Source organism: Polypterus senegalus, chromosome 12, assembly GCF_016835505.1.
Source record: "Polypterus senegalus isolate Bchr_013 chromosome 12, ASM1683550v1, whole genome shotgun sequence".
Taxonomy (NCBI): domain Eukaryota; kingdom Metazoa; phylum Chordata; class Cladistia; order Polypteriformes; family Polypteridae; genus Polypterus; species Polypterus senegalus.
Window position 1 is genome coordinate 44,713,710 of NC_053165.1, and position 12,571 is coordinate 44,726,280.

At 38.0% G+C, this 12,571-nt stretch overlaps 1 protein-coding gene across 3 annotated transcripts in view; it reads right to left on the reverse strand.

The window, feature by feature from the left end:
• Positions 1–12,571, reverse strand: part of mgll (monoglyceride lipase) — a 201,934-nt gene that overhangs the window by 127,690 nt on the left and 61,673 nt on the right. For all 3 annotated transcript variants that reach the window (XM_039771022.1, XM_039771020.1, XM_039771021.1), the window contains exon 3: positions 10,500–10,606. In XM_039771022.1, the coding sequence (XP_039626956.1) occupies positions 10,500–10,606 (107 nt within the window). The remainder of the gene's footprint in view (positions 1–10,499; positions 10,607–12,571) is intronic.

The window sequence follows — 12,571 nt, forward strand, 5'->3', positions numbered from 1 at the left end:
AGGAAACAATGTAATGGTTATAACAGGTCATATTACAGATGCTGCACATGCTATTGATAATTCTATAAAATGCAGTAAGCTGCTTCGTTTTTGTTTTCTGATTACAAATGAATTTTACGTTAACAGTTTTTGTACAGGGTGGGCCATTTATATGGATACACCTTAATAAAATGGGAATGGTTGGTGATATTAACTTCCTGTTTGTGGCACATTAGTATATGTGAGGGGGGAAACTTTTCAAGATGGGTGGTGACCATGGTGGCCATTTGGAAGTCGGCCATTTTGGATCCAACTTTTGTTTTTTCAATAGAAAGAGGGTCATGTGACACATCAGACTTATTGGGAATTTCACAAGAAAAACAATGGTGTGCTTGGTTTTAACGTAACTTTATTCTTTCATGAGTTATTTACAAGTTTCTGACCACTTATAAAATGTGTTCAATGTGCTGCCCATTGTGTTGGATTGTCAATGCAACCCTCTTCTCCCACTCTTCACACACTTATAGCAACACCGCAGGAGAAATGCTAGCACAGGCTTCCAGTATCCGTAGTTTCAGGTGCTGCACATCTCGTATCTTCACAGCATACACAATTGCCTTCAGATGACCCCAAAGATAAAAGTCTAAGGGGGTCAGATCGGGAGACCTTGGGGCCATTCAACTGGCCCACGACGCCAATCCACTTTCCAGGAAACTGTTCATCTAGGAATGCTCGGACCTGACACCCATAATGTGGTGGTGCACCATCTTGCTGGAAAAACTCGGGGAACGTGCCAGCTTCAGTGCATAAAGAGGGAAACACATCATCATGTAGCAATTTCGCATATCCAGTGGCCTTGAGGTTTCCATTGATGAAGAATGGCCCCACTATCTTTGTACCCCATATACCACACCATACCATCAATTTTTTTGTTCCAACAGTCTTGTAGGGATCTATCCAATGTGGGTTAGTGTCAGACCAATAGCGGTGGTTTTGTTTGTTAACTTCACCATTCACATAAAAGTTTGCCTCATCACTGAACAAAATCTTCTGGTATACTGAGGGTCCTGTTCCAATTTTTGTTTTGCCCATTCTGCAAATTCAGTTCGCCGATCTGGGTCATCCTCGTTGAGATGCTGCAGTAGCTGGAGTTTGTAAGGGTGCCATTTGTGAGTAGCTAATATCCGCCGAAGGGATGTTTGACTAATGCCACTCTCCAGTGACATGCGCCGAGTGCTACGCTGTGGGCTCTTGCTGAATGAAGCTAGGACAGCCACTGATGTTTCTTCATTAGTGACAGTTTTCATGCATCCACATTTTGGCAAATCCAACACTGAACCAGTTTCACGAAACTTAGCAAGCAGTTTGCTAACTGTAGCATGGGAGATGGGTGGTCTCATAGGGTGTCTTGCATTGAAATCTGCTACAATGACCCGGTTACTGCGTTCACCAGACATCAACACAATTTCTATCCGCTCCTCACATGTTAACCTCTGCGACATGTCAATGACTGTAAACAAAGAGAAACTTGTAAATAACTCATGAAAGAATAAAGTTACGTTAAAACCAAGCACACCATTGTTTTTCTTGTGAAATTCTCAATAAGTCTGATGTGTCACATGACCCTCTTCCTATTGAAAAAACAAAAGTTGGATCCAAAATGGCCGACTTCCAAATGGCCACCATGGTCACCACCCATCTTGAAAAGTTTCCCCCCCTCACATATACTAATGTGCCACAAACAGGAATATCACCAACCATTCCCATTTTATTAAGGTGTATCCATATAAATGGCCCACCCTGTACATTAAAATAAGAAAACACCATGTAGGACATGGATGAGTTAACATATATTTTGTTTTCTTTTAAAAAGACCAGAGAGTTGTCACTTTCTGAATGAATAAGGAATGAATGAATTACAGTTCGCCCTGCCCGTGCCCTGTGTTGGCTGGGATTGGCTCCAGCAGACCCCCATGACCCTGTAGTTAGGATAAAGCGGATTGGAAAATGAATGGATGGATAAATTACTGTTAGTAAATCTGAATATTGTGATTTATCTTCCTTAGTGGCATAAATCTGAACAAAAATGAAATCCCAACACAATTTATCCAAAATCAGGCATAAATATTAGTTATCTTTAATGTCTCTATGTAAATCAGGTTACTATTAGAGTGATTCAGTGTCTGATATAAAAGAGCAGCAATACTACATAATCATTTAAGCCTAGTTAATACTTGCCACGTCTGTACTGGGCTCAAGTGCTGTATGGCAAAAACAACGTCAAGATTTGAGACACACCCTTCATGTTGCTTTTGACACATGCTGTGCATGGAAAGTTTTCTAACTACGTGCCAAGGATATTTATGTGAAGTCCAGAGCCTACACCCTGGAGCTCCAAGTAGCTGGAGCTGACTACTGTGGGCAGTCCAAGTAGGTGGAACTGACTTCAGTGGGCACCAATAGAGTCTAGCTGCAAATCTCCAGAGCTCTGCCCATTTACACTATGGTTACAATTAGGGCTGGGGGGGTCATCTGATTCAAATAATGTAAAGTATTGTCACTTCACCTATATGGAGCTCCAGAGTGCAAGCTCCAGGCTGTAGAAAAGCCAGACTCACTAGGATGTGGCGGTTGTGTATCCTGTGGAAGAAAAAGTAGACTTAGGGTTCACATAGTCATTTAGGATAAAGTATTTGGATATGCTTTCCACATTAAAATATAATATCCATTTTAGAAGTAAGGGCGGCACGGTGGCGCAGTGGTAGGGCTGCTGCCTTGCAGTATCTATCTATCTATCTATCTATCTAAGATTCACTTCCACGGTCCTCCCTGCATGGAGTTTGCATGTTCCTCCCGTGTCTGCGTGGGTTTCCTCCGGGTGCTCTGGTTTCCTCCCACAGTCCAAAGACATGCAGGTTTAGGTGCATTGGCGATTCTAAATTGTTCAGGGGTGTGCTTGGTGTGTGAGTGTGTGTGTCCTGCGGTAGGCTGGTGCCCTGCTCTGGATTTGTTCCTGCCTTGCGCCCTGTGTTGGCTGGGATTGGCTCCTGCAGACCCCCGTGACCCTGTGTTAGGATATAGTGGGTTGGATAATGGATGGATGGATGGATGGATATTAGAAGTATAAAAGAGTTAATAAATGTCAGAAACCAAAACGTGTTCTGGCATACCAGGAAACCAGATAAAGGCCAAGTGAATAACAAAGACAAGAATGAACCAGAAGCAGGTTGATGAAATACACCAAATGTATAATTAAGCGATCAGCAGATGGGCTCTTAACAACAAGCTTGCACAATTGTTATATACTGTACACAGAAGTTTCAAGGGTGGTGGCTCAGACCAAAGGGTAAAAGAATAATAAGAATAATATAATAAAATAGGCTTTTATTTTATATAGATCATTTAGCTGTAAACCAACCAGAGTAAATGTATGCATTAAATGGCACAGTTATGTAAATTAGTTGCTTATAAAATAGACCCACACCCTTTATTTTCTGACCATTCTCACCATACTGTTCCAGACGGCTGTAAAGAATGCTTCCTCCTCAGTTTAGTGCTGCAGGTGAAATAAATGACACAGATGGACAAGCTTTTCTCCTGCCAGATTGCTGACTAAAACAAAAAAGGATCGTTCCTGTTAGAGGATAAGTTTCTTTCTTTAATTAAGGTGTTGATTTCTACCACAATCTAAAGGACTGGCTAGTTACGTGGGTGCCAGAATGATGAATGAAGGGTTGAATATGAGGCAGCAAGTCATCAAAATGCAAGGAATACATGCAGAAATATTTGAAATGCATCTGTTTATCATGTAGATCATGCACACACGAGAATAATACACTCGCCCTTCCTTCTCCAGTTTATTAACAAAGAGCAGGTGTTTAGCTGCCTGAATATCTATTACAACGCAATAGTGAGATCAGAACAGTGAAACGGTTTTGCTACCATAGGGTTAAACAGGCAGTATGAACTTTGCTGTATGCGTTTGTGGCAGATACATTACCTACATCGGGAACGCCCCATTGTAAGGTGGCTCAGGAAGGACAAACATCACAAAGCATGCATATCTGAACGCAAAAACAGCCCACAAAATGGAAATGGTCAATAATTAAGCACTTTAGCCATCCCAACAAGCATGACACACAGTTTGCAACCACTGTTGATATTGAAAAGACTAAATTCAATGAAAATGAGTCCTTAAGATTAACAATAAGTCTTATGAAGTGTCTTTAGAGTCAAAAATAAAGAATTACACATCTCAAATATGTATGTCTTATACTTGAGGATACCCATGCACTCTGTCAGTCAGTCAGTCATTATCCAACCCGCTATATCCTAACACAGAGTCACGGGGGTCTGCATCCATGCACTCTGTGTAAAAAAAAAAATATCTGTACCTTCATGTGTGTCCAGACAGTTTACAGCCTTTACTAACTAACATTATAGCTAGAAGGGCTGCCTTCCAGCAGTCCAATTAAAGTGTTTTTTTTTTGCTTTTTACAGCACAAAACAAGTAATACTTGTAGGTGGCTCTTTTAGGACATTCTTATTCAGGAAAGAAAGGCATTGTGCACCTCATCCTTCTATATAAAAGCGGTCGGGATTGTCCTTCCGTAGCACTCACGGAGTTTCCATTTTGCAATGCATGATGGGATTTGTAGTTTTGTTTTTCCAGGTAAAAGATGATTTTCTACTCCAGACTGTGCGAGTAGCACAGAGTTTCACACACGCCCGTCCATTTTGCAATGCACGATGGGATTTGTAGTTTTGTTTTTCCAGGTAAAAGATGATTTTCTACTCCAGACTGTGTGATATCCTCTTCTTCTTTCTTACTATATAAAAGCGGTCGGGATTGTCCTTCCGTCCCGTGAGTGGAAAGCGTAGCGGTATTCCGCTTATCACAGACTTACTACTTGCAGCTTGCGGTACAAAGCGACATGATGTGAGCAGAGTTCTGGTGCTCCCATCGTCCCCTTGCTTTTGTGCGCGATGCGCTGGAAAAATAGACAAAATGATGTCTCTGGAAATAATTAATGTTGATGGAGTACAAATGCCTCACCGCGTAGTAAATATCAGGGGGGTTCAAAAGGGCGACCTCAATATAGAAAAGAAGTTTAAATTTCATCACAAAAATAACAGAAACTACGAGTATTAAAGTAATACCGCTCAAATGCAATATAACCAAATGAATGAGTTTGTATAAAATATCAAATTGATCTACATATTGAATTGCCTTAAGAAGTGGTCAACTTAAAAGGCGGGTGAGCCTAGTTATTTCATAATCCACGTCCTGGGGCTCACTATAGTTGCAGGTTTTTGTGTACATTAATATTCTAATAAGGCATCCAGTTGCAAACTTTTTGTTTAATGGCATTCACTTTTTCCACTCACAGTTTGTAAACTCAGAAATGTTGTTTTATTTAGTCTCGGACGTTTTATCGTTTACATTTATACACAAGTCTACATTTACTGAAGGTTCTGTATACATTTGAAATCTCCTGTGAGTCCAGGACCTCACCCTTCTAATTGTTCCTGTTAACAATCACCAGCTCAGTCTGTGTAAGTTCCATCTGCGTTTCATTGTCATAAAAAGGATGTACATTTCCAACAGACTTTAAAACTAAATGAATATACAAACAAAAAAAAAGAAATAGAAATGAGCAGAGAGAAATCATTTAATTCAGCGTGCCAATTACCCCCGCCTTTCTCATATTTCTTTAAGAAGTAAAGCACAGAGATTGGTATTTCTAACTTGAATGCATGTCAGTAGTTTGTGAAATGAATCAGTTAACATAAGAACTCACAGCTATAGTTGTTCCCAGGTTCAGACTGGGAATTCCTGTTAAACAAAGGTACAAACCCTTTGGGAGTGCAATGCTAATTGTTGGTTAACACAAGAAACCATACTGTGTGCTTTATGATAGCAAAGGCCTGTAATGTGAACTAATAGGTCACACAGTCTAAATATAAACCTACAGAAAAATGATCACATCGCATAGTCATTATTATTTGACTGCAGCAAGCTCTTTAGCTGCTAAAATCTTCCTGGCACCTCACTGAAAAAAGCTAAATACTTTAAAAACTTTCAGCTCCACATATTAGTTTATCTTCTCCATCCTTTATATCATCTTTAGAAATAGGATTTAAAATGTTGTAGCTGTTGTAGCATTGTTTTACACTATTTTTGTTATGGCAACTGTGGTTAATTGTTAATAAAGTATTCCATTTTTCCTAAAGTTAAAAAAACCTCAGTTATTTTTGGTGATTTAAGAATTAAACAAATGCTATATTTTTTCTCTCAAAATAAAGGATTGTATACAGCTAAAAGTTTATTAAATTAAAAAAAAAAGTTTATAATGAACAAAGGCTAGATGTTTTTTCAGCTGGGATCCAGATGCCATGGAAATAAACAGCTGTGCTCATACTTTGTTTTAGAGAATTCCAAGTTTATGGCAGCCATACTGAGCAAGCCTACATGATGTAATTTTATCCTGCTAAAACATTCTTTCTTCACAGTGCTGCTCCACCTAAAGAAAAAAACAATTCACAGATGCTTTCCTTGTTTTCCGCCTCACGTTTCCCAAACCCACAGGACTCTCTAACATACAGCAGGACTATTGGTGGGATTAGTGTGCATTATTTGGTGTATTTTTCTTTTTGAGTCCGATGACATTATTTGTACTGTCACACTTTCTGTTTCATTATTTTATCATTTTTTTTATCAGTACTAATCAAAACATTTCTTGTTTATTATATTGTGTGGTTAACATATCCCAGATGACTCTAATTTTCCATAAGTTTAATTGCAAACCTACAGCAAAAATAAATCTTGGCATCTGGCAAATCCTCTCAACCCATCTGGTACTGATTTCCAAAATATTTAGAGACTTTTCGTTTACCTATAAATGGGAAGGCATGTTCTGGATGAGATGCAGAGAAGCCCTTAAAAGAGCATGAGAAGGAAGCAGCCATATAGCTGTTTCCAAAAACAATATTTTAAAATTTAAAACCAGCAGGTCAGACGGGTTCATTAAACACTTTTAGATTTTGTTTTAAGTGGATTCTATCCAAAGATTTCTTTCCTTTGCAAAACTTAGAAAGGGCATGTAAAAAATGTAGTCATGCAGAGACAACAGGAACCATGTCATTATACACAGTGTCAAGAAAAAAATGTTTATTTTTTTCCAAGAAGGGAAGGAACAGTCTTTGCGTGGCTTAACTGAAACTCGGGTATTGTCTGTTGCAAATTTGTGCTATAATATAAGAAATCAAACTAAAGTTTTACTTCAGATGCTTTGTTTTTCAAACCTTATGTAACACAGCTGTAGAGCAAAAAAAAAAAAAAGGACAGACTGCTTTAACTGTTCAGACAGATGCCCACTTGAAAATCACAAAATTGACAAAAGTAGAAAAATTAACAATGATTTCAGTATATTAGCATTTTTTGCTTTGGCTACCCAAACTTTGATGTATTCCAGTCAAGTATGATATCTCATAAATCCAAAAAACTGACAGAGGAAATATAATATAGAGTGCTTATTTTTTGTGCTCGCTCGTAATCCCATAATTACACTGTTTACCTTGTTTGTTTGCAAGATTTACTAAAAAGTGGCAAGAGAGAGGAGAAGACCAGTTGTGCAAACTATTCTCTCCAGAAGCTGTGAAACTAAAGAGGCAAAGAAGATCACCATGAAGAAAACAAATGGCCAACATGAATTTGAGTTATGCCTCTTGATGCTTCAAAAAAACACAAACATAACAACTAGGGACGGTCCAATCGATTGGCCGCCGATCTAAATCGTCCAATTTTCACAAAAAAGGACTCAATCGGTGATCGGTAAATTGTCTGATCACAAAACCGATGTTTCTAGCCCCTGCTTTTCTCAGCTTTATGGTAATGTAGTTACAGTGATCCTTTTCACAAGGTATTACGGTAGTTGAACCAGCATGGAGCATGCATCTTTTTTTTCCACAATCGTCTTGCCGTGTAAACAAAGAGCAGGAGGCCGAAGCTCGTTTTGCAAGAGAAGATTAGAAATATTTAGCCTTTGCATTGAAGAAGGTGGAGTAATAAACTGAGAAAAAGAAATTGGAGGAGTCATCCTGTGCAATTAGTTGACAAGAAAAGCTACTCTAATGAATTCAGACCTAGATAGATAGATAGATAGATAGATAGATAGATAGATAGATAGATAGATAGATAGATAGATAGATAGATAGATTTAAAAGATACTATATAATAGATAGATAGATAGATAGATAGATAGATAGATAGATAGATAGATAGATAGATAGATTTAAAAGATACTATATAATTAATAGATAGATAGATAGATAGATATTCATCTTAGTATAGATAGATAGATAGATAGATAGATAGATAGATAGATAGATAGATTTAAAAGATACTATATAATAGATAGATAGATAGATAGATAGATAGATAGATAGATAGATAGATAGATAGATAGATAGATAGATAGATAGATAGATAGATTTATCTATCTTTATATTGTGCTTTAAAATAGAAAGCATTTTGTTTGGACAGCGAGATTGTTTTAAGTTCAGCAGCTTAAATTTTAAATTGGAAAAAGAATAATGTTAGCTTATAGCAACACGTGTCTTTTACTTATAAACCTGTTAAGCATTTTATTTAGTCTTGTGTCTTCTTGATAAACAACTTATGAATATTTGTTAAATTTGCAGCTTTTTAAAAGATTTGTACTGTGTTAATTCGGTTTGTGTGTGCCATAGTATAAGTTTTTGTTAAGAAACAAACAGTATGTAATTAAAATAGTAATTCATATTTATAATTACACCTTAAGAATTATGAATGTCTAGCTGATACACTTAAGAAAAAAACACACCTGTAAATGTACATATATTTTAATAGCAAAAGAGCTGTACGAGGGATGTTCAAAAACTTTCTGCACTTTTTTTTAACTCTATTTATTAAGAATTTCAAAAACAAATTACATCACCTTTCTACACAGTCGCTCGCCTTCATTTGTGATGCAATTTTCCCAGCGCCGTACCAAATTTTGAATGCCCAATTACTACTCCTCCCGCCTTCACTCTTTCCAACGAAAATATAAGACTGCAGAAACTTTTCTGAACGTCCCTCGTATATATATTTCTGTATGTTTATATATATTTGATGTTGTTGTTAAAGAAATGGTGAAAACTCTACATTTTAAAATTAAGCTTTGTTTCAAAGGTGTTCCATAATGTAATTATGAGAAGCATTTTTATTTTTGTATGCCATGTGTATTATGGATACATATTTTTGTAAATATTTTAAGAAAAGTAGGAAAGGAAATCTTATTTATTTTAGTACTAGGGGTCTCGCCCCCTGTTCGCTTTACTCATCAACCCCCCCCCGGCCTCACGTTGTGAAGGGGGGCTGAACACACCCCAAGGAGACGTAGTTGCCCCTCTGAAACCCCCTTTAAAACGGTGATACAATGAGAAACAAATAGTTTTTTTTTTTTTAACCTTTTATTTTCTCGATCAGCTGCTGCCGTGTCACATGATCTGCACCTCGCTCGGCGCTTCGAACATTTAAAAGCCTGTACAGCTGCTGTCCTACTCTTTGTGTTTTATTTCCGGCCCCGGGCGTGGTTAAATCTCATGGCACAAAGTCTCGTCTCGCGGGACGTTAGTTCTTGATATTTTTTAGTTTATAATTTAAAAACGAAATAAGAATCTGAAAATCTAACAACATCACACTAAAGTTCGATAAATTCTGAAGTGAATGATATCAAACATATATATGTAGGTTTTAAAATAAGCCCAGTTTAAAGTGTGATAAAAAAAGTCACATAAAATTATTGCACAAAATCATTGCACTTTTAGGCTTAAGATTTTATATATATAGAGTAGATTTTTATGGTCACTGATCAATTATGCCAGCAGAATTGCATTTTGTTAACAAAAAATGAATAGAAAACATCCTTTGTCTACAGTTTAATTATAAAAATGTGTCTGGTTATGCAGGAGCTCAGTGTAAAACTTTTTTTAAAGGGATAAAGGAAAAAAAATCTGTTTGATAAAAAGCATGATGAATGTGCTAGGCACAAAGTCTATAAAGTAAGCTTGCTAGAAAAATTCAACTGAATTCAAAACTAATTGTGTATTCCACGGCCTGGTACTGCAGTTCCTCATATATCACATGTCACTTATTCATACCAAAATTATGCAAACTAATGTTGCAGACTATCTGCTTTATTCATCATATCTGTTATTCTTCTTAAAATTCTTATTTGGTTACTGTCAGGTTAATGAAGACTTTACTTTTGTTCATAATGCTGAAAAGCTGGGACCTTTGTTCTGTTTTATGAGACATATTTTGGGAATAATGAATCAGTGCATGCTGAAAAATAAAAAAGAGATGCCAGATTACAGTAGCAGCTTATTTCAGAGTATTTTCTGAAGCCAGATATCACTCGGCTGCTTCTGACGCATCACAAAGGAGCCAAGTCAAAAGTTGGAAAATACAGATGAGTGAACTGTGCTCTTCTTACCGTGATCATGTGTGAACACCAGCATGGAATGTTCTGTTAACATCTCGGCCAAGTTGCTGTAGCGACCGCAGTGCTCTCCTGCACCATGTGCGACGAAGACCAACGCTCTGAAAATAGGCCAAAGGTAAAGAGACAAAAATAAATTAATTTAGGTCAGCTGATATAAATACTGACATCTGGAAACACTGCCACCCTTTGCACTTGCTTTAACCTGCTATGGTAAAAGAGGCCTGGGAAAAGCTCACTTCAAATCAGATTCCTGTGTTTTTGATTTTACCCACCACTGCTACAAATATTTATGTGATTACCACACAAAACACCATGAAAACAAAATCAATTATTTAACGTCTTCAGAAAAGATGTAGACTTATTTCACCATCATCCATATATTATAATGTTCACTTCAGTAAAATTTACACTAATTATAACTGGCATTGCAGGAGAAATGAACGAATGTTTAATAATAATTAAACAATACTTCAAAAGGAAAACGCTGACAAGATGTTGCAGCTGAAGATGTATTTACTCTACAGATTAGTATGTCTTAGTATACTTTTTCTACTCAAATTATATTGTCCTGGCCTCATGAAGTATTTAAATGTAAAATGTGAGCTGTACTCACACAATGACTCATGTTCTTACTGAAGTGTCACGAAACATGATGCAGCAAAGAGAAAATATTTATTTTTCGTATTAACTGCCATATTAAAAGACCAGTAAGTTAATTAGGAAATTTTAACATTTAGAAAAAAAAAAAAAAAAATCAGTGAGCTTAAAAACCCAAACATGATTTTTTTTTTTTTTTAATTTAAAGAAACAAATCTGTCATCACACATTTCCATTTTGCTACAAAATCCCCTGTCTAACCATTTACTGAGCAGGAACCGGTGAAATGAATGGCATTTACTGGAAAGGCAGGATGCTCCACCTAAAAAGATAAGCCTCTTAAGCAAAAGAAACATTAACCTTAAATTCACTTAGGTTGATTCGACATTTATGACTATGAATTTAAAAACAAAAAATAAAATAAGAATCAATGACTGTCAAACGGTTGCTCTGACTTCATACATTGTGAAGACTTTGGAAAGGCTAACAACTGGCCAAGTTGCAGCCCCTTGTCAGAACAGCAGTTTGCCTTCCAGAATCACAGAGTGGTGAAAGATGCTGTCATCTTTATGATGAACACAACCTTTTCCCATCTTGAGAAACAGAGCAACAGGATGAGGATATGGTTTTGTGACTTCACTATGACATTCAACACCATACAGCCCAAAATGCTGGAGGGGAAGCTCCGATCAATGTGGGCTGAGGCTACCATATTGTCCTGGAAAACAGATAATTCAATTGGTAGACCTAAGGTGTTTGTGCAGCTTAACTGTGTATCAGACATGGTCATGGGTAGCAGAGGGGTTCCACATGAAAGTGTTCTGGCTCCCTTCCTGTTTACCCTAGCATCTCCAACATTAAATGCAGATATTTTCTAATGACACGGGTATGTTTGGGTGTATCAGTGGCGGGCAGGTTAATGAATACAGAGCACTAGTGCAAGACTTTGTTGGATGCAAACTGAACCACCCTACATCTCAAAATCAATAAGACAAAGTAAATGATCATAGGCTTCAGGAGGGCCAAGCCCACTCTGTCCCCAGTTCTCAATAATGGTGAAGATGTGGAGTGGAGCTGGTGAGGCCTAAGTCGAGCACCAACACAGAGGCAGTATACACAAATGGTCAGAGTCACCTCTATTTCCTGAGGAGGCCGAGGTCATATGCTGTATGCAGGCCACTGTCAGGGATGCCAGGGGCAACGACCCGGCCGGGACGCCGTGAGGGACCGGAATGTGGGTCTGCGCCCATCCTGGATCACGTGGAGGCCACCATCCTGGTTGCTTTGGAGGCCACGGGTTGAGGGCATGGAAGCCCCACCCTGTAGGGGCCCGTGGTCACCGCCAGGAGGCGCCCCAATGCCTTGGGGACCTGTTACCTCACCACTTCCGCCACACCAGGAAGTGCTGGGGGGAAGATTAAGGAGAACACCCGGTGAGCTCATCCGGGAGCATATAAAAGGGGCCG